This window comes from Lepidochelys kempii, chromosome 12 (assembly GCF_965140285.1).
Source record: "Lepidochelys kempii isolate rLepKem1 chromosome 12, rLepKem1.hap1, whole genome shotgun sequence".
NCBI lineage: Eukaryota > Metazoa > Chordata > Testudines > Cheloniidae > Lepidochelys > Lepidochelys kempii.
The window spans coordinates 7,220,526-7,243,348 of NC_136391.1; the positions used below are offsets into that span (position 1 = coordinate 7,220,526).

At 43.8% G+C, this 22,823-nt stretch overlaps 1 protein-coding gene across 2 annotated transcripts in view; it reads left to right on the plus strand.

Moving 5' to 3' along the window:
- Window positions 1-1,072: 1,072 nt before the first annotated feature.
- The window catches only part of CNGB1 (cyclic nucleotide gated channel subunit beta 1), a 56,088-nt gene continuing 34,337 nt past the window's right edge, over window positions 1,073-22,823 (plus strand). For both annotated transcript variants that reach the window (XM_073307381.2, XM_078848082.1), the window contains exons 1-3: window positions 1,073-1,318; window positions 3,224-3,380; window positions 19,626-19,733. In XM_073307381.2, coding sequence (XP_073163482.1) covers window positions 1,087-1,318; window positions 3,224-3,380; window positions 19,626-19,733 — 497 coding nt within the window. In that variant the 5' untranslated portion in view covers window positions 1,073-1,086. The remainder of the gene's footprint in view (window positions 1,319-3,223; window positions 3,381-19,625; window positions 19,734-22,823) is intronic.

Consider the following 22,823-nt stretch of genomic DNA (forward strand, 5'->3'; position numbering starts at 1 on the left):
TATGTTCCAAACAAAGTTTTCAAAAGTGTCCGTTAATTCCAGGTGCCTCAGTTTTTGGGTGTCCGCTTTGAAGCACCTAGGGCATGATTTTCAAGGTGCTGAGTACCCCCTTCTGCTGCTGTAGCCAATGGTAGCAGCAGGCCCCTGGGAGTCTTGAGGTGAGCTTCCAAAAATAGAGACACTTAGAATGTATAGACATTTTGGAACATTTGACCCTTAATGCTTCTTTTAATCTTTGGGTCCCTACTTATCTGTAATACAGATTCATTTCAGCTGCATGGGAATAGGGATCATGAATGTCTGCCCTTCAGACTGACCCAATTCATATTCCACTAGGACTTGTGCTTTGGAGACTGCTTGTTTTGTAATCTGGGCAATTGATGAATGAGAGACATTAGATCTGGAAAGGCCTTAAAGTGAAAACAGTGGGCTTTGAGCAGGGAGAGGAGGTGAAGCAGTGGAAAGGGTTAATTGCCCTTTCCCGTCTCGAGACCATTGCTTGGCTCAGACAGGAGATGTATTTGATGGTGACAGTCTAGTTCCTCAGCGGACATTTGCCTTTGCAATTTTGTCATGACTGTCAGTCTCTGTTTAGATGAGACTCAGTAGCGAAATAACACCGGGTGCTGAAAATCAGGACGGAGGCCCGTTAGTAAAGTTGTGTGTAACCCACACACCTCCTGGGTGTGGTGTTCTGTCACCTCTAGCAGCGTTGAGACCACTTAGAGAGAGAGAGATGAGTGAGTCTGCTGTATAGCCTTAGCTAAGAGGCAAATGGCTTGTAGCTCATGCAGTAGAGGCTCATGCATTTAGCTCCAGAGGTCCCAGGTTCGACCCCACCCGCCGGTGTTACATGTATAAGGGAAGCCTGTATGGCACTTGCCAGCTCTGTTCCTGACTCTAACCAGTGCTGTTAGTTTTCGCCCTTGTGAGCACTAAAACAAAAATCATCACCAACGCTGTATTTCTCTTGTAAAGAAACCGCTCATCTGGAAATAACACAACACTGTCTCACCTGATTCTGTGTTTCTTGTTGCAGCTTCAGATGCCCTGTCCTTTGCTTGAAGCGCCTAGGCTCCTAGCATCATGTCCAAGCAAACCAGAGACGTTGAGTTAGATCACCTGGTGCATGACCAGCCGCTTGACCGCAGGAGCTCCTCCCCTTCCTTCCAAGGCACAGTAGAGCAGCTACCCAATGTTCCCAGCTACCGATTCTCCACCGCCTCCCACATCCCAGTCCTCATCTCCAAAAAGCAAAAGTCTGGTGTGGTGAACCCCAGTTTTTTGAATGAGGAATGGTCCCCTTCTCATCCTTTAGGTAGTATAGAGGATGGCTTTTTTGATGTGCTTGCACGGCTTTGGGCATGGGCTTTTATCTGTGTGTGTCCTTTCGGGTGCTCTTGTTTTTAAAAAACCCATGTTCCATATTGCAACATAGTGACACATGTTATTTTTATAATGGAATAATTTTGTGTTAATATCACTGAATTATAATTACTGTATTGTCAAGTTCGCCCAACAAGGAACGTTAAAAAATGTTTGGGTTGCAAAAAAACCCCCACCAAAACAACAACAACAAAAACCCCACACAACAAAAAACCCACCACTCCCCTTCTCGCTCCTCAAAAGCAAATCCACAGTTAAAGGATTAAATCTCCAATACGCATACACTTTCTGTTGCTAACACACCCACATACAGGCTCAGTGAGAACAAAGGAATGGGAAGGGGAAGTCTTGCTATAAGCAGTTTAGTCCATAAGCGTTAACCTTGCTTTTGTGGGTCTGTTTCACAACGAAAGCGCCAGGTTCTGCCATTCTTATGTCAAACATTAGCATCCTTCACAAATAGCCCCACAGAAACGAATGCAACTACTTTTGGCCGATGTGATAGAACGACATGGACATTCACCTCTCTGCATGAGTACGGGTGGCAGAACCTGCCTCTTAATGGCCCTTTAAGGCTCAGTAGTGTGTGTTGTGTGACATTTCTTGTGTTTTGCTCGCCTTGTCACTTCTAGCTGAATATCTTCTCTGGTAAACAATGTAAAGGTTTGAGTGGGTTTGTTTGTGTATATGACTCTCTCTCCAGTGCTTTTTGGGTGACAATCATCCTTGGGCAGAAAGCCACGCACTGAGCATAAGTGGTGCATGGCCCTCTACACACGAGGCTGAATTTTCACCTTTTGTAAATAAAATTGGCAAGGACTTGCTGGCTGTGATTTTAGATATCCGGATGAGGAGAGGGTTTCCCCCGCTGAGACACATACAAATGGCCACTGGCCACTCCCCGAACAAGAAAAAGTGTCTTAGCATGACTGATGAGCCTTGGGTCTGTCCCACTTCCAGGAGCTCTCGAGGGAGCCGCTAGGTCCCCCATCCTGCTGATGAGACTCAGGTCCCATCCTGCTTCTGAGTCCCAGGTGCTGAGAAGAGCCACTGTGGTTTCGGCAGGTGAAGGCCTGGCATGCAGAGTGGGACCGGGTGCTGGATGTGCTCCTAACTGTAACATGTGTGGCTGGTTGTTTTGAGATTCCTGCTGGATTGATGCGAGAACCTTCAAGTTATTATTTAAATAACTTCTTATTTTGTGTAAAAGCAAGCAGTCACGCAATTTGAAATCAACAGTATGGATTGGAACTCTAAAAACGTAATTCTGATGTAATACCCCTTAGGAAACTTTATGGATGTGTGTATGTAGGAGTTGAGGGATTTTACTTAGGGATAGCTAGCTGGCAGCTTTTGATGTTGATAATCTGAGTCACTTCACCATATTTTGCCCCATACAACTGCAATCTGTTCAGGATATTTAAAAGACAACAGCAGTCTCAAGCTATGAGAGCACAAGAGAAGCATCTCGATCAACTCATGTTGTGGTGCTTAATGAGCCAGATCTTCAGCTGATGTAGGTGACTGAAGTCAATTAAGATATGCTGATTTATACCAACTGAGCATCTGGCCTGGTTTCCCCCCCTTTCCGGATGGACTTTAACTTTGAATTTTGTGATTTTGTCAGTTTCTTTCCAAGGTGAATGGTACGACATGTGCTTTCGATATACAGAAATATATAAGGCCTGGAGACAGCTTAGATTGACGTCAGTGGCAACAGGTTGACTAATTTTGACTTTGAGCAAAAACACTGGTCCTAAGTGATTCCAGAGAGATTTTTGCCCCTTAATGTAGCCCTTTTCCTTTTCTGATTCCTTTTGTGTTTTTTCTCTCCAAGAGCCATCATCCAGTAGATATCCCACTGTAAACATCAAGGATGTCGACGCCAAAAGCAGCTCTGCAGGGGTGCAAAAACACGACCTCCATCTGCCCCCGCCCTCCCGGAATAATTCCCACACTCTCACGGTACCAGGCATGCCTGTGGCTCCGAAGAGGTATGGTTCTGGAAAATGCCTTAAATGCTTTGGGTTCTGCCCGGCTTTAGCTCTAGGGAACATCATATCCTGACAAGCAGACCTTTAACAGTTACCTAGGGTTGTCTTGAAGCCATTCTCTTCAAGTCTGCCCACAAATGTGGCACCTGTTGTTCCATGCTTGGGAGATTGCAGGTGGCTACAGATACCAAGACAAAAATCTTTGTTAAGGAGGTTTCAGTGTAGCGGTCTATTTTCCAGCTACCGTTTGACACAGAGCTGGAGGGGGGTCTCCATATACAAACGTCATATGATCTAAACTGTGAAATTAGAGCGCTTCCCTGAGGAGAGCAGAGGTCAGTCAGTGACAAAGTAGGTCACTTAGCATCAGAGAGGAAGGTGGTAGGAAACAGATTAGAAAACCAATGTTCAGTGGTGCACCACTGTGAAACTATGTGCCAAAAAAGAGATGATGGGCGACTGGAAAAGTTAAGGTAGTTTTGGTGCCTAGTTTGAAAAGTGCAAACTTAATTCTGCATTTTGAGTACTCAAATCTGTGCTGTGTGCCTGAAGCTTTAACTTCACCAGAACAAGGATTTTTGGAAATGAATTTCCTTAGATTTTTTTTTAAAAAATGGTTGCAATGTTTTCTGTTCCTGCAAACTGTAGCAGGTCCACAAGTTGGGACAACCAAACCAGTAGACCTTAGGAGGTCTGGGGGAAATGCCCCCTTAGTCTGCTGGTCACCGAGCCTTCTGCTAACCACTGTCATCACGCACCATCTTGTGTCCTGATGCTTCTGGTCTCATATGGTCTGCAAAATGGGAGCTCCAGTCCTGAGAATCTCTGTCGGTCCTCAGGATCAGGGCCTCCTGTAGTGACGAGGAGATGTGCAGGAGGGGGTCCCTCCTGTCAACTTGCTAGTGTGGGAAGGACTGGGGCTGTCCTCCAAAGGGCCACAGGGAAGGGGGGGAATGTGGATGGAAGAAGGATTCGAGGTCAGCAGTACTGCCGGTGGTCCTGGGGGATGAGGAACCCTTCCCTGTTCTCCTGACTGCTCTTCAAGCCCCTGCGTAAGCTTGTTTTTTGTATTTGAGACTGGAGCTGGGCAAAGAGTGGAAAAAATGATTTGCGAACTTGTCAGTGTCTGACGTGATTCAGTCTGACCCATTTCAAATCTTTTTGTCTGCTTTTCTATGAACATCGTGTCTGGGTTCCCTCTGCACAAATGCGCGTGGGGCATACAAATAGGGATATTTGCCTGCACACTGGGAAACAAATGCATTGTTGAGTGTTTGAGCATGTTTGGACGGCGAGGACTCACTCAGCCTCTCCCTGGATCCATGTGTTTGAAATGAGAGTGTTCAGAGGTAGGGAGAGACAACGGGTGTGTTTTAGAATCACTGAAACTAACTAAGGGCTTGTCTACATGGGGAAATTTATGTCACTTTGGAAGTGGTTTAGGCCAAACCAGAAAAAGGCACTCTCATTCCAGAGGAAGTGTGTCCACCTGCGGAGTTATACCAGTATAATGGTACCAGTATAGCTATGCCAGTAAAAGTTCCCCTTGTAGACAAGCCCTAAATAACTACAACATCAACATGAGTAATAGCGAGAAGCAGAACAGAGAGAAATCCTTTGCCTGGACTTCTTTTGAACATGTTCCAGCCTCAGGACCTACAGCAACATGCTGATGCCATGGACAGATCTTGAGGAGGGTGGAATAGCACCAGGTGCAACTCCCTTGTGGAACCTCCTCTACACATGACACAGGGGCATGTGTATGGTCATGAAGGCTCCTGCTGGCATGATGTCAGAAGATTGCCGGCAGGGAGTGGGGTTGTGAGCCTCACCACCACTGTCAGGAAGAACTAGGATGCTATTGCTTGCTGGCCTCTCATCAAGGAACAGAAATTGAGTTGACCAGTCACACAGCTTGAACCCCAGATGTCCGTAAAGACTATTTGTTCCAAAATTACTAATGATGCTTGCATTTATAAAATGCCAGATCTGTTGTTGGATGATCCGTGGACAAAAAGAAGTATGAAATCTGAGTCCAGGTCTACACTTCAGACCCATTTCAGTATAACTACGTCACTCGGGGTGTGAAAGATCTACACCCCTGAGCGGTATAGTTATACTGACCTACCCGCCATGCAGACAGTGCTATGTCAACAGGAGAGCATCTCCCCTTCGACAGAGCTGCCACCTCTCAGGGAGGTGGAGTAACTACACCAGCGGGAGAAGCTCTCCCATCGGTGGAGCAGTGTCTTCACTAAAGCACTACAGAGGCTTAGCCGCCCCGCTGGAGCACTGTACGTGAAGACAAGCCCTAATAAATTGTTCACAATGAATAGCTCCGAGGGCTCCAGATACATCAGGGCCAGATCCTCAGTAGGTGAAAACTGGCGTAGCTCCACTGGGGCCTACAAATAGGGATATTTGCCTGCGCATTGGGAAACAAATGGATTGTTGCAGCAGTCTTCACTTCCTTGTTTGCTGGAGGATCGGAATGGGACAGAACATCACAAGAGGCTGAGAGTTAAGATGCAACTTTCTCAGCCCTTCGCTGAGACAGTCTATGACTCAGCACCCCCTGCCTCCTTTCCTGACGGCTGGGAGAACTGCAGCCCAGATTTCAGTCTGCTGGAAGGTAACTACCCCAACCCCAGATTTCCAGTCTCCCAAAGGATGCTCCACCAAAACCAACCCTCATATTTCTAACCTAAAAAGCAGCAGAAAAAAACTTCTTTTTTCTTTAAAGAGGTGAAATTCCTTGTCTTTCTGCATCATATAGGACCAATATAAACCAAAAACAAAGCACGTTTTCCCTTTGCAGATCACTTTTAAACATATTCTTGTCCTATCTTAATGGATCTTTTGTTTTCCAGGCCCCTAAGACCACCCACAACGAAAGAACAAAAATCACGGTAGTTGAGTTTACGGAATAGGTTTATCAGAATTGGAAATAAAATAGATTGAGAAGTATCAAGTGAAATGCCAAACTGCAAATAGCTGACAGCATTAAGAAGATCTATTGTTAAAAAGTCACTGGATTTCACCACAGGGGGATTTTATTTAAAGGTTTTCCGGTAACAATGTGATCACAGCTGGAGAGCCGGTGACATTAATCTGACACTGAACAGCCTTAAGCTCAGCATGTGGTTAAAAAACCCACTAAAACAGATTAATAGAACGCCCTGTGCTGAGTGAGTGACTGGTGAGTGAAAGGATTTCATCTTTACAGGCGTCAAAATTATGCAGTGCTGCTTCTAGAGTTGGCAGACAATCGTTTCTACCTTTGGTCTTAATTCCAGAGAGCTCTAATAAAAAGGACTTTAAAGGGAGTTTAGCGGCAGTCAGTGGCAAGTTAAATGCACTGGCCCAGATGAGTGTTTCACCTTTGGAAAAATGAAAATGAGGGGTAAGTTTTTGAGACAGAAAAGCCATGTGTTTTACAGCCCCACTGGCGAGTATGTCAGCCTTTGGTTTGCTTAGTTGCTCACTGTCTTGTGCAGTACGTCCGTTTTGGCTCTCTGTGTGCAGCTCTTATGTCATTAACAAAACCCTGTAGAGAAGGCTCTTCCACCCCCGTCAGTAACACAGACCGTTCTCCTTCCTTTTTCCTCTTGCTGCAGTGCCGCAGCAGAGGAAACACTGAGATTAACCACAGAGGCAGACACGCAATTCAAAAGTTTCTGAACTCTTGTCTAAGCTAGGGAAACGACCTGTTGCAAGGACATCAGCAATGAGTGGTGTTGAACTAATGCTGAAAATGATTTGACTGCAAGTGTAGCCACAGACAAAGCACTTCCCATACCATTTCAGAAGCCATCAGTTTCTAAAACAATGCTGAACCTGGTTTGTAGTTGGCTACAATTGCAGTTTAAACCAAATTCAGATCCCTTTTAGCTGCACCTGTTGCTGATATCCATTGTCAGCATGGAATATTAATATTCCTTGCTAACATTTGTTGTCAGCAACAGGGACTAGTATAAACAAGGCCTTATGCTGCAGGTGAGAGGTCCAGCTACTTCCATATATTTAAATCTGTTGCAAAACCTGGACTGTATTCCTGGTGCTTATATTTCAGATTCAAGGAACCTTCCTCCTAAGAATTCTTGAGCTGGCTTAATATGGCATCTTGTTATTAAAAGTGGACCGAGATGCAATATTTTGACCCAGTGTTCAATCACCCCCAAATCAGAGGCTTTAGGATCTGTGGTTTAGTTTTGGACTATTGTAGAGATAGGAACCTGGCAGAAATTTCAGAATTGCATTCAGATTCTAAACCTCCACAAAGTTCAGGCATAATCAGATCCTGGGGTTTGGCTCAGACCCATCTATTCTTATAGAGGTGGCTTTTAGATATTTAGATTAGATATTTGTGTGTCCTGGAGTAGTCTTGTTTAGCATGTGCACACTAGAACCTTCATTTAAATTTTCTCTGTATAGCCCCTTCATCTATAGCAAGATACCTCATTGTGATGCTGACACCTAGTAGACAGAGGAGGAACAGACAGTACAGATCACTGTCCTGGATTGGTGGATCCCATATAAATACTGCCTAGCTAATGAGCATTCCTTGTCAGTGATGTGAGAAAAATAACTTTTAAATCCACAGTGTGCATACAGTTTGGAGCATTTCAAGCTGCCTGCTATTTGAGTATTTATTAAAGGAGCAGACAGTATACTCGCAGGGTGTGATATATCTTGTTTGTGTGATTTTTTAGTTCAACTTTCTTAAGATGACCAATAGAGGTCCTGTGCCTATACTAGGATTCTAAGACACAGTCAATTATCTTCTCTCGAACCTTTCATAGGGACAACATCACCCATTTTTGGAGGGGAAAATATACATCTAATTCATTTTAATAGCGGGAAAAATCTATTAGAAGTGTTTTGCATTCAACAATTTGCAGGTCATGCACTGGGAAGAAAGCATCATAAAAGATGAAAACCGTATTTCAGTTGTGCTACAACATTTTTGAGTCCTCATTCAAGATTCCCAGGCCTCTTTATTTAGTCTCCTAGGAGTCCTGCGCTGGTTTCTCTGCCGGGTAATAGATGTTCTATTGGAAGGAGTCTTGTGTGTGTCAACAGTTATTTGCCTACAGGCCTGAGGAAGTTTATCTTAGCCCTGGGTTGCTTGCTGTCTCTTGGAGAATTATGTGTTCATCTTCGAGTGATTGCTCAGGTGTATTCTACAGTAGGTGGGCACGATCGCCACGTGCACCGGTGCCGGAAGTTTTTTCCCTTAGCAGTACCCGTACGGGGGGAGCACCGCTGCGACCCCTGGAGCGGCACCTCTATATCGCGCGATGAGGGGAGCTGCGCACTCCCCCACCCTCAGTTCTTTCTTGCCGCCAGTGAAGGTAGTCAGAACTTCTGCTCCAGCTCCGCTGCAGCCTTTCCCAGTGTTCTTAGTAGTACCTCTCGTTAGTGTTAGAGTGGGCTTGGGGTATGCCCCGTGCCCCTGGCTTCAAGTCGTGCGGCTCCTGTCTCCATTCCATGCCAAGGAGTGAGCTGCATGCTGAGTGTCTTCGCGGCTTGGGTGAAACTCACGTGAGTGAGCGCTGCAAGATCTGCAGGTCATTCAAGCCGCGGACTAAGAAGGAGAGGGACATCAGGCTTCACTCTCTCCTTATGGAATCGGCGCTGGCCCCAACTCCGGCACGCCGAATGGATTCGGCACCTGGCACGGCGTCTTCCGTGCGCAGTGAAGTCCCCTCCTCCAGCCGGCACCGCTCCCCCTCCAAGAAGCAGGGGAAGAGCTGTGCCTCGCAGCGGCGCCGAGGGAAGGGAAGGGGAGAGGCTGGTCCCGCGTTGGGCAGCCCTTGATCCCCCCCGGGCCCGAAGCCTCCGACTCGTGATGAGCGGAGCAGCCCGGCACTGTCTGCGCGTGCGTCTCTGGCAGTCAGGATGCCATCGACGCCAGAGGCTCTCCAGGCCACGTGAGACATTTTGAGTTTGCCGGTCCCCGGGGCGCCGCCGATGACGGGACCTCGGTCCCGTGGCCAGCCGCCGCTGGGTGCTCACCAGACCTCCCCAGCGCGGCGCAGCTCCCACTCCGAGGACCACTCCTTGCCTCGTTCGACGCGTAGTGGTCGGTCACCTCACAGCGCGCACCTGCTCTCGACGCCAGTCAGGCCAACCAGTTCGCCGCCCAGGAGGGAGTCTCAAGGGAATCTCCATGCCGCGTAGCAGCAGACGCAGGCACCTTGAGAGGTGGCCGTAGACTTTTCTCCTCGCATCGCAGCTACTGCAGCCGGTCCTGACACCGTCGACGTTGATGGTCCCGTTCGAGTTCCTGATCTGCCAGACGTCGCACATGGGACTCTCCTCGCGATTCACCAGATGTCCGCCTGCACGGGATGAAGGATTCCCGTACCACCCTGCAAACCTTGGGACTCTACATGCCTCCGGCTAAGGACAAGGCCAAGCTGCAAACATCGGCCCAACCTGCGCGGAGCAGATACGAGCCGCCGTATAAGAGGCCGAGAGACCAGCAGCGTTGGTCTCAGTGTCAGTCCTGCTCTGCCCCACAGCCCGGGCCCTTCAAGGGCGAGAAGCAGGGAAAGAGGCTGTTTTGACTACGCCGGGGGGTACCAGGGCGGTTGCCGGGGGGACCCCCCCACATTAATAAAGCTGGTGTTCTGCTTTCCGCATGACGTGGCCCCGTATAACATCGGACCAATGTGTCCTCAACACCATCTCCAGGGGCTACACGTTGCAGTTCGCCTCAGCCCCCGCCCAACCACCCCACCTTGCCGATGGGCTCGGGGGACCCGGAACATGCCCACCTCATAGGGCGGGAGGTGGAACGGCTAATGCACCTTGGTGCGGTGGAAAGAGTACCGGTAGAATTCCAGGGAAAGGGTTTTTACTCCAGGTATTTCCTGATCCCCAAGGCAAAAGGGGGTCTCAGGCCCATCCTGGCCCTACGGGGTCTCAACCGCTTCCTGGTCCGTTCCAAGTTCCTCATGGTGTCCCTGGCCTCTGTTATCCCCTCCCAGGACCCGGGAGACTGGTACGCGGCCCTGGACCTTCAGGACACGTACTTTCACATTCACATTTTCGAGGGGCACAAGCGCTTCCTCCGCTTCCTAGTGGGGTTAGACCACTACCAGTTTACAGTCCTTCCTTTTGGCCTCTCCACAGTGCCCAAGGTTTTCACAAAGTGCATGGCGGTGGTTGCGGCCTACCTCAGACAGCAAAGGGTACAAATCTTCCCATACCTGGACGATTGGCTTCTCAAGGGCAACTCTCGGGCCCAGGTAAGGGCCCATGTGGAGCTGCTCAGGTCCACATGCACGGCTCTCAGCCTAGTGGTAAACGAGACCAAATCAACGTTAGTTCCGGTACAGTGCATAGAGTTCATCGGGGCGCTGCTGGACTCCTCCAGGGCCTCAGCATCTCTCCCGCTGAGTGGGTTTGAGGCCCTACGAGACCTCATTGCCTCGGTCACGGGGTTCCCGGTGACAAGGGCGAGAGTGTGCCTTTGGATCCTGGGACACATGGCGGCATGCACGTATGTAGTCCGCCATGCCAGGCTACGTATGAGGCCCCTCCAGCTCTGGTTAGCCTCCCAGTTCTATCAGGCCTGGGACGGGCTAGACAAGGTTCTCACGGTCCCGTCCCCAATACTTACCTCCCTGCAATGGTGGTCTTACCCAAACAATATGCTGCAAGGGGTTCACTTTCAGGAGGTGACCCTGTCATTAGACCTGGTGTTTGATGCATCAGTCTTGGGCTGGGGAGCTCACACAGGGAGCATGCAAACTGAAGGGAGGCGGTCAGCCTTGGAATTGTCCCTCCACATAAATGTCAAGGAACTCAGAGCGATTCGTTTGGCATGCGTAGCTTTCAGCATGCACCTTCGCAGCAAGGTGGTCAGGGTTCTTATGGACAACACCGTGGCAATATACTACAACAACAGACAAGGCAGGACTCATTCCTCGGCCCTCTGTCTGGAAGCCCTGTGCTTATGGGAGTTCTGTATAGCCCACGATATCTCCCTGTGAGCTTTTCACCTGCCCGATGTCCGCAATGTGAGAGCCAATTGCCTCAGCAAGATTTTCTCCCCCCAGTACGAGTGGTCGCTGCACTCGGAGGTTGCTCACCTGCTCTTCCCATCGGTGCAAGGCCACTTGGTCTTTTCCCACTCTATGACCTCTCGCTTTCTGAGAGGCCTAGACTGTTCATTCCCATATGCTAGATCCCCCGAACGGCAATGGGACCTAAACCTGGTGTTGTCAGGTTTCACAGGGCCCCCCTTTGAAGCCCTGGCCATGTATTCCTGGTTTTACCTCTCATGGAAAGTAGCATTCCTTGTAGCAATCACATCAGCCTTGACCTCGGAACTCCCATATACGGTCTTCCACAGGGATATAGTCCAGCTTCGCCCACATCTCGCATTCCTCCCGAAGGTGGTCTCTGCCTTCCATATGGAGCAGGACATTTTTCTTCCAGTGCTCTGTCCTAAGCCCCATTCCTCCAATGAGGAACGCCGCCTTCATGTGCTCGATGTGCGTAGGGTGCTGGCCTTTTATCTAGATCGGACTAAGCCCTTCCGGAAATCCTCACAACTGTTCGTTGCCTCCACCGAGCATATGAAGGGGCAACCCATTTCCACCCAGTGCCTTTCTCGGTGGATCACCTTGTGCATACGCACATGCTACGATCTGGCAGGGGTTTCCCCGCCACCAATCGTCAGGGAGACTCTACGAGGGCTCAGGCCTCGTCGATGGCCTATGTAGCCCATGTCCCTATCCAAGACACATGTAGTGCTGCCAGTTGGTCCTCAGTCCACATGTTTACGTCGCGTTATGCGATCGTCTCCCAAACTAGAGATGACGCTGGGTTGGGCAAGGTGGTGCTGAGTCCTGGGAACTCATAAACTCCTACCCACCTCCAACAGATATAGCTTGGAGTCACCTACTGTGGAATACACCGGAGCAACACATCTCGAAGAATGCCAGTTACGGAACAGGTAACTGTCCTTTTCATCATAATTATTTATGGAAGTGACAAGAATGTCTTTCTTCTTGATAAGTGGTCTTGGATCAAACCGTATAGATTGGTTACTAGTCCCTGGCTACTTTATAACTATTTGATGGCTTTCCTTTAAATCAAGTGGTGTAACTTCCACACTGATCAATAGCCTGTTTTTCCATGAACTTCGTCCATTTGTCTCATTTCTTTGTCATCTGATGACTAAGAGGGACATCATTTTGATACAGTGACACTTGTCATACATGGTTTAGATCTATAATATCATGCTGAATGATTCACAATTTGTTAAATAAGTGTCTCAGATACAGATTTTCCATGAGTCACACCATTCCTTTTATTTGTGACCACAATGAGTTGTGTACTGTCATAGAAAACTAAAATTCTCTGTAAACCAGTGGAAGTTTTGAACTTGAAACGAGTGTCAGTTGTTTGGTGTGATTTTGTCATGAATGTCAAAGTTCACAAATACTTTTCTAGCATAGACCCTGCAGTTGACTGCTGCTGCTATTAAACATTCATATCCGTTGCATATTGATCATTTTTTGATGAAGATGAATGCATCCTGGCCAGTGGCTAATGGGCTATAAAAGTAGAACTGGTTGAAAAACAAACAAACAATCATGAAAATGTTCCCAAATCTCCCCACTCGTTTTCACCAACAGATCCTTCAAGTGTTTAGTACCTTCCAAAAGAGGATTTCAAAGCACTTTGCAGATATTAATGAATCAAACTCCATAACAACCCTATGAGATATGGTAATATTGTTCTCCGTATTACATGTGAGGGGAAACTGAGGCACGTCAAAGTTAAATGACTTGTTCAAGGTCCCAAAGAAAGGATGTGGCATAACTGGGAACAGAATTGGATTCTAAAGAGTTCCTATACTTTGGTGAAGAGACCAGTGTAAATATCTAGATGTACAGATAGATAGGCAGAACCTAGACCCGGGGTCTGATCTTGATACATTTTTCTTTTCCTTGCTTCCTTGCCATTGTCAATGTTCCCAATTGGCTGATGCACTAAAACACAGTCCATTAATGCACTGAGCAAGCACAATGCAAATTTTATTTTGTCTGAGAGTGATTAAAAAAAATCAGTGAAATTTGTCCTTCATGGAGTATTTGAGCTGTTTGAGTAATCATAAGCCTTATTCTTTGATGCTCCCTCTCTCTGCTTGAGCCTGTCTCATAACCAGCTCACGCAGCTTCTTAAAGGCAATCATCTCACTGATCTTTGGCACAGTTTAATAAAAATACTTTTGAGGTGAAGTGTGAACAATCTTCTAACTCTCTCTAAAAACCCAAAATGCTTCTCATGAAGCTGTAAAATAGCACATAGATAAAGCTGTATTCATTCTTTCTCTGTCACAGAATCCTGCATAAGTCCCAGTGGCAGGTTTTATATTTATTTATGTTAGGGCTGTCAAGCGATTAAAAAAATCAATCGTGATTAATCACGCTGTTAAACAACAATAGAATACCATTTATTTTAAATATTGTTAGATGTTTACTACATTTTCAAATATATTGATTTCAGTTACAACACAGAATACAGAGTGGACCGTGCTCACTTTATATTTATTTGTGATTACAAATATTTGCACTGTAAAAAACAAAAAAATTATTTTTCAATTCACCTCATTCAAGTACTGTAGTGCAATTTCTTGATCATGAACATTGAACTTACAAATGTAGAATTATGTACAAAAAATAACTGCATTCAAAAATAAAACAATGTAAAACTTTAGAGCCTACAAGTCCACTCAGTCCTATGTCTTGGTCAGCCAATCACTCAGACAAACCAGGTTGGTTACAATTTGCAGGAGTTAATGCTGCCTGCTTCTGTTTACAATGTCACCTGATAGTGAGAAAAGACGTTTGCATGGCACTCTTGGTAGTGGGCATCACAAGATATTTATATGCTAGAAGCAGTAAAAATGCATATGTCCCTTCAGGCTTCAACCACCATTCCAGAGGACATGCGTCCATGCCGATGACGGGTTCTGCTTGATAACAATCCAAAGCAGAGCGGACTGACACATGTTTCATTTTCATCATCTGAGTTAGATGCCACCAGCAGAAGGTCAATTTTCTTTTTTGGTGGTTCGGGTTCTATAGTTTCCGCACCTGAGTGTTGCTCTTTTAAGATTTCTAAAAGCACGCTCCACACCTCATCCCTCTCAGATTTTGGAAGGCACTTCAGATTCTTAAACCCTGAGTCGAGTGCTGTAGCTATTTTTAGAAATCTCACATTGGTGCCTTCTTTGTGTTTTGTCAAATCTGCTGTGAAAGTGTTCTTAAAACAAACAACATGTGCTGGGTCATCATCCCAGACTGCTAGGACACAAAATACGTAGCAGAATGCGGGTAAAACAGAGCATGAGACGTACAATTCTCCCTCCAAGGAGTACAGTCACAAATTTAATTGAAGCATTATTTTTTTAATGAGCATCATCAGCATGGAAGCATGTCCTCTGGAATGGTGGCCAAAGCATGAAGGGGCATGCAAATGTTTAGCATATCTGGCATGTAAATACCTTGCAACGCCAGCTACAAAAGTGCCATGCGAATGCCTGCTCTCACTTTTAGGTAACATTGAAAATAAGAAGTAGTCTCCTGTCAGTGTAAACAACCTTGTTTGTTTTAGTGATTGGCAGAATAAGAAATAGGATTGAGTGGACTTGTAGACTCTAAATTTTACAGTTTTGTTTTTGAATGCAGTTATGTAACCAAAAAAAAATCTGCATTTGTAAGTTACACTTTCACGATTAAGAGATTGCACGACAGTACTTGTATGAGGTGAATTGAAAAATAGTGTTTCTTTTGTTTATCATTTTTACAGTGCAAATATTTGTAATAAAAAATAATAATATAAAGTGAGTACTGTGCACTTTGTATTCTGTGTTGTAATTGAAATCAATATAGAAAAACATCCAAAATATTTAATAAATTTCAATTGGCATTCTATTGTTATGAGTGTGATTAATTGCAATTAATTTTTAAAATTGCGATTAATTTTTTTGAGTTAATCACGTGAGTTAACTGCGATTAATTGACAGCCCTAATTTTTATACTTAATAGAGGAAGATGGTCTCGTGGTTAAGGCACTGGATAGGGACTCAGTAGAAGTGGGTTCAGTTTCCAGCTGCCATAGATATAAGCAAATCATTAAATCATTCCGTGCCTCAGTTTCCCATCCATGAAATAGTACTTCCTTTGTCTTTCTTGTCTATTTCGCTTGTAAGCTGTTTAGGGCAGGGACTCTCCCCCATTCCATTTATAGCATTCGGTGCCTAGTACAACAGAGCAGTATGATCTTGGTTAGAGCTTTCGTTGCTACAGTAATATAAATGATATATTTGTAAGGTACCGATCATAAGCATCCAAGCATAGTGCAATAAAACACACAATAGGGAAGCTAACCTTAAAAAAAAATCATTTTCCAGTATACAGTCAATATGAGCCAAAGGATCTGCCACAAGGACAAACTTGATAGCTTTTAGGCATACCAGACTAGAACTAGGCGATCTTTGGCCACTCACCCTGACACTTGCACTAGATCATGTTCTGCTAATTATTTTGTCTTTTCAAAATTCAGAGAATTATCTCTGACCCTGCTGACATTCTGGTTCATGCTTTTGCTCTATTGCCACTGAAGCATTGCATTGATTTCTTTATTGGTTTCCCTGGCTGGTCAGGTTTTCCAAGACAGTCTTTTCAGAACGCTGCAAAATGCATGACTCCTCCCTTTCCCCTGCCCAAGACTTCACATTTCGCATGTGGTGTCTTTATTTAGGCAAAAAGAAAAGGAGTACTTGTGGCACCTTAGAGACTAACCAATTTATTTGAGCATAAGCTGAAGTGAGCTGTAGCGAATACAGACTAACACGGCTGCTACTCTGAAACCTGTCTTTATTTAGGCAATTCCTTTTGCTATCTGTGAACTTGAAGATGCAATTTAAATTTTTATTGCTTGTATTCAAAATCCTTCATACTTCAGTTCCTTCAAATTTGTGCCTTGTGGTCTGTGCGTATCTTCTTGCCTGTGCATCACACTCTGTGTTTTAAAAGCTTCTTTTCCTTTAGTTATTTTAAGATTCATGGCTGCAAAGCTCTGCTGGGTTTGAGTTCAACAGCACTGTGAAAGCTACTTTATAAGTCAATCAGTAACAATATTCTACATTTATTTAGATTGCTCAAATAGGTACTAATAAGTATATTTAGTGGAAAAGTGTGCAGAATTTCGTATATATGGAACAGACTTTGGAATTTGTGCCTGAGGTTGCATTGTTGATTATTTATTTAATCTCTTTCGTGCTTAACTTTTACTTCATGGAAACACACTCCTATTAAATAGCTATGCCATCTTAGCCACAGAGGACCTGTTCCAAGGCCCATTTAAATCAGTGGATTTTAATGGGCTTTGAATCTAGTCTTTCTAGCCCAGGTTTGACCTTCGCTATAGAGCCATAATGCATATTGACTTCGATTGAAGGTGCAGCCATCGTGTATTTAAGGGCAAAATCAGCTCACAGAGTCTTGCAGAGAAGGGCAACAAAAATCATTAGTGATATGGGCCAATGCAGCTGCGGGGGGGGGGGGGGGGGCAGGGGAAGAGGGGGTATGAAGCGGTCTATAAAATCATGAATAGTGTGGAGGTAGCGAATAAGGAAGTGTTATTTACCCTTTCACGTAACACAAGAACTAGGGGTCACCTTATGAAATTAACAGGCAGCAGATTTAAAACAAACAAAAGGAAGAACTTCTTTACACAGTGCACAGCCAACATATGGGACTCTTTGCTATGGGATACTATGGTTAAGCACTGGAATAAATTGCCTAGAGAGGTTGTGGAATCGCCATCATTGGAGATTTTTAAGAGCAGGTTAGACAAACACCGGTCAGGGATGGTTTAGATAATACTTAGTCCTGCCATGAGTGCAGGGGACTGGACTAGAGGATTCTCGAGGTCCCTTCCAGTCCTATGATTCTATGTTGTGAAGGCCAAAAGTATAACTGGGTTCAAAAAAGAATTAGATAAGTTCATGGAGGATAGGTCCATCGATGGCTATTAGCCAGGATGGAACTCCATGCTCCGGGTCTCCTTAAACCTGCAACTGCCAGACGCTGGGACTGGATGACACAGAATGGATCACTTGAAATTGCTCTGTTCTGTTCATTCTCTCTGAAGCATCTGGCACTGGCCACTGCCAGAGACAGGAAAGTGGGCTAGGTGGACCATTGGTAGTCTGACCCAGTATGCCATTTGTATATTCTAATGGGAGTATCACACAGAGATTCAGTACTTTCTCAGGCAATTAAGAAACTGAGGCCAGTTAAAAATATTAACTTCCTCAACCCACTTACACACACATGCATATCTTCAAGGTATTTAGTCGTGATACCCCAGGTTCCCACAGAACCCCTCCCCCACCAGTGTTTAAAATCAGCTAAACTTTAAACTCCTTTCTTTCTTTTTTTTTTTTTAGTGTTAAGTATTTTATTTTAAAATAAGGGAACTATATATTTTGAGTGTCCCCTGTACAAGTTAGTTACATTCAGTCGGCGTTTTCATGCAGCTTTTAGACGTTAAAACAAGTGTTTCAAAGTTTAAAACAAACAGTAACTACCAGTTTGTGCATAACCTGCTAGCTTACTTAACAGTTAATGTTCCAGCTCTCTCCTTGACTTGACATTGGTAGGTTGTAACATCTGCCAGGAAAGTAGGTGAGTTGCAGCCACAGCAGACTATCAAAGCCTTTTCTCTGAGTCCCCAGACATTCAGCATTTCTAGAGGACAGATATCTCTTTCTTATCTCCGCAAGGGCATTTGTGTTAATTTGAAAATAAATTTAGAGGCATTCTCCCCAAACTTCACGTGACACAAAAAGACAGATTGCATATTCTGGTGGATGTGAAGGTTGATTTTAAAGTGTGTCAGGTAAGAGTCTTTAAGGAAATGAAAAGAGGGGGTTGTACTTTTTCAACAAAGCAGGATGCTTGCTTTTCCTTAAAGAATGACTGTTACTTTCAAAAAGACATTTGACCAACTCTGCAGACCAGTGTACTGTTTTATAATATTTGCATTCTTGTAAACATGTGGGCTTGAATAATAAAGGACATACGCAATTAGTGAAAATATGTTGGAGTTTCTATGGGTGCAAATTTGTCTTTTGCTAAGCCCCATGTTAATTCATTTTTTGACTGCAAGGCATCCTTATACAATGAGGAGGCCAGCGATGACTCACATGAGTTGTTTTGGTACCAAGTCACTGGAATGTCTTGTATCTAAAATTTAAGTCCAGTACAGTGCAGTGAGGTTTCAGATCTCTATTCGGTGAATTAGCTTTGTTAAGAACCATCAGCTGCATAAAACCCATGCAAAACACAGAGTATTGTTTGTTTCACCTCTAAGTCTGTTGAAATCAGCTGAGGGCAGCATTTGGTCCTTCATTATTTATTATTTATATTAAATAGTGCCCCATTAGCAATCTGGGCCCCAAAGTGCTCAGAGCATTCTGTCACTGAGATACAAGAGACAAGAACAGATTTAAAAATTATTATGGAAGCTAACGTTAAAATGATCTAATACACAGGTTAAGGAAAGAGTGTCTATACATCTAGGTATAATACTTAAATTATCCAAAAGTACAAAGTTTGTTGTAAAAGTCATACAATAAATATAGTACAGAATCTGCAATATCCCCAATTTAGGTTAATAAATGTAATGATACAGTTTAGATATTAGCATCCAAATATTCAGATACAGCACTCATAAAAGGATATACTAAGAGTAGCTTGTGGAAAGCAAATATAGCAATAAGTGTAGATTGTCCCTCAGTAATTGAGAATTTAGGATTGGTTGTCCCTCAGTAAATACAATCCCCCAGAGAAGTATTTCAGTTACTTTCCCGACTTTGCTTCTCAATGGCACTCCAGCTCACCCCTCCTGGTGTTGCCGATGTTCGGTGATGTGTTCTAAATAGATGTCCCTTGACCACCTGATGGCGTCCTATACCACGAGTTGCCGAGTTACAGCCAACAATACTAAAGCTCTCTCTGCAGTTCTGTTATTTTCCGTTGTAAATTACTCTGATTCAGTTAACTTTTTTTAAGCCTCTCGTGGAGGCTTGTGAGTGTGTGTGTGTTTTGTGTGTGTGAGAGACAGAAAGAGAGAAAGAGGAGGAGGGGCAAAGAACATTTTCTTTCTGATTGTTTTTGTTCATGATGCCATTTACTCATTTTTCTTTAGGAGGAAGCTACGCTCCCAGGAGGACAGTATAGAGGATTTAATTGTGCCATCCCCAGCTACGTCTCTAGTCAGAGCCTCACCTGGCCGGTCCAACCTACAGAGAAAAGAGTGAGTTGGGTATAATTCTAGAATGAGAGGCCCAGATTCATGAATCAGTGTAGTTATTAGGATTTCATATTTTGGTGCCAGAGTAGCAGCCGTGTTAGTCTGTATTCGCAAAAAGAAAAGGAGGACTTGTGGCACCTTTGGTGCATAGATACAAAGGTGACTGGCACCTTAGAAATACCTAAGATACAACAGAGAAATGGATAGGTGGATAAATGGATGGATATCTAGCACTGATGTAAGATGTTTCAGCACAGTGGGTTAGGAAATATGCTGTTACCAAAGTTGAAACTGTTCCTGTTATTCTTCATGCACCGCGATGAAAAATGTTCTCCGTGATTTTGCTGGCCTAGAACTTTTGCATCAAAAACCATAGACTGTATAAGTAGTGAAAGGATAATCTAATTTTGAATCACAGAGTTGAGAACTCATTTAAAAGCTGCATTTAATATCTATTCTATTTTATAATACAGGTTCATATTTAAGGAAGATTTTTTTAAAAAAATATACCATTGCCAAGTGCTGCCAGATCTGTAGACATCACTGAAAGATTTGGCTTAGCTTGCAGAGAAGATAGCTGCTTTTTTAATGTGAACAGTGTTATAGAAATGCAGTGCTGCCGACTTGTATTAGTTGTTCAGAAACATCCTCTTTCTCCTTTCTGGAATGAGAGGGCATTTTACATCATGTGTACTCAGTCTTGGACTTCTTAACACTATTCCACTAATGCAACAGTCTTGAGAGGAACCTCACCCATTGAGTGCTTGTCTTTATTAAAAAAATTGGATCATGCGAGACCATGGCCTTGAGGAGTCGCTTGAACTAACACAATGTTAACCATGATTTAGCAATCCATGTAGTCAGAAATTCATGCATCCGATGAAGTGAGCTTATGCTCAAACACATTTGTTAGTCTCTAAGGTGCCACAAGTCCTCCTTTTCTTTTTGCGAATAGAGACTAACACGGCTGCTACTCTGAAACCAGAAATTGTTGTGTCAGCTGATCATGAATAAACCCTATTAGAACCCTAGCTTTAACAACACCCAGTTGACATGCAGCTAAACATGACTTGTCTCTGTCTACACTGAAGTTAAACATGACTTTGCAATCATATTAGTTAACACAACCTAACTTTAACCTGACCTAATTTTTTAGTCAAGACAAGCTGTGAGAGACTGAAAGGGGAATTCACAGCCTACATGTCCACAGGCTTCCCCCTACATGTCCACAGGCTTCCCCTACAGCTCCATCCAGTGGTTCTCAACCAAAGCCCTCTCCTGATATGACAGAGCATGGCGAGTGATGGCAGAAAGTAGCATGTGTTCTTAGTAATTACCTAGTCTTTTCTAGCACTGTCTTCCCTTTCAAGCAAACATACTATATGGGCTTGTGACACTGTAAGCACCTGGGTTTGAGTGGTAGCCATGTTAGTCTGTATCAGCAAAAACAATGAGGAGTCCTAGTGGGACCTTAGAGACAAACAAATTTATTGGGGCACAAGATTTTGTGGGCTAAAACCCACTTCATCAGATGCATGGAGTGGAAAATATAGCAGGCAGGATAATACAGTGATAAATAATAAATAACCCTGTCAAAGAAGGAAATTAGGTTGTTTTGGGATGATTTGTTCTTGACAAATTTTAAACATGATTTAAATCAGCAAGCAGCAAACCTTGATTTAAATATCAGATTTTAATATGTTTTGCATTTGTACTTTTTAGTTATGTTCCTCAAGAAAGGTGGATTCTAATTGGTTGGTAACAATAAAAGAAGTTGATTGGCAACTAAATAAAGCCTTTTCACTAAATTTGGTGCTTCTTTTTGCAAACCAGGAGAATACACTATTTCCATATACATTTATTTAAGCAGTGAGATAGCTGAACTTACATTTATTCAGGGTCTGATTTTTTACATTTTATATTATGTTAGAAAATGGTGAATAATGCATTTCTTATTTACTAGATGATTAATTTTTTATTTGTGATTTGTGTGAAGCTCTATTTGGATGGGAATTTGAATGCAATTAAAAATGCAAAAAACCGAGCATGTTAAAGGTGTTTTTAATTAGTTAAATAAAACTACCTTAACAGTGCTGCATACATAAGAAAAAAGTTGATCAAAACATGTTTTGCATTTAAAACTAATTTAGTAAACAAAGGAAGTATTATCAGTAGTTAGTGAATTGAACTGATTGTGTCCTTTAAGATTTTAGAAATAGTGGATCTCATCCTCTCACACCTAGTTTTTATTCATAGATTAGAAGAGGAAAACAAGCTTTCCTGGTTTTTTCTACTTCCTATTGGTTTTTAACTTTGAATGAACTATCATTGAATTGGACTAGTTAAATAAACGTAAATGAAGAAAATATTCTCTCTCCCCTGCAGAAGAGGCTACTGCTGTCAAAAGATGGTTTAGCACTTCAACAAACCCGGGCTTGAGGTGCTTAGCCAGTGACTTCCATCAGTTCAGTGGTTTGATGTTCTTTAAAACTTTGGCAGTAAACATATACTGCGCAATTAAAAAAATGTTTTCAATGATTTCAATAGATTAGAGTAAGTTAAGGGCTAACATAGGTTGTCATAATTTCAAAATTAAGTGTAAGTAGGTTTATTTTTTTAAAAAACCTCTATTTTATTAAAATAAAATCTAATTTAAATTAAAAAATCTGATTTTTTAAAAAGAATCATCAACTTTTACCTGTCTTGGGAATAATGGGCTCGGCAGTGGTACTGCAAAAAAAGATCCAGGGGTTATAATGGGTCACACATTGAATATGAGCCAACAATGTGGTTCAGTTGCAAGAAAGGTGAGCAGCGGGCATGTTGTATGTCAGAGACAAGAGGTAATTGTTCGGCTGTGCTTTACGCTGGTAAGGCCTCAGCTGGAGTACCGTGGTCAATTTTGTGCCTGTGCCACATTTTAAGAAAGATGTAGACAAACTGGAGAGAGTTCAGAGAAGAGCAACAAAAATGTTATACGATTTAGAAAATGTGATCTATCACAGAATCATAGAATCATAGACTATCAGTGTTGGAAGGGACCTCAGGAGGTCATCTAGCCCATGCCCTGCTCAAAGCAGGACCAATCTCCAA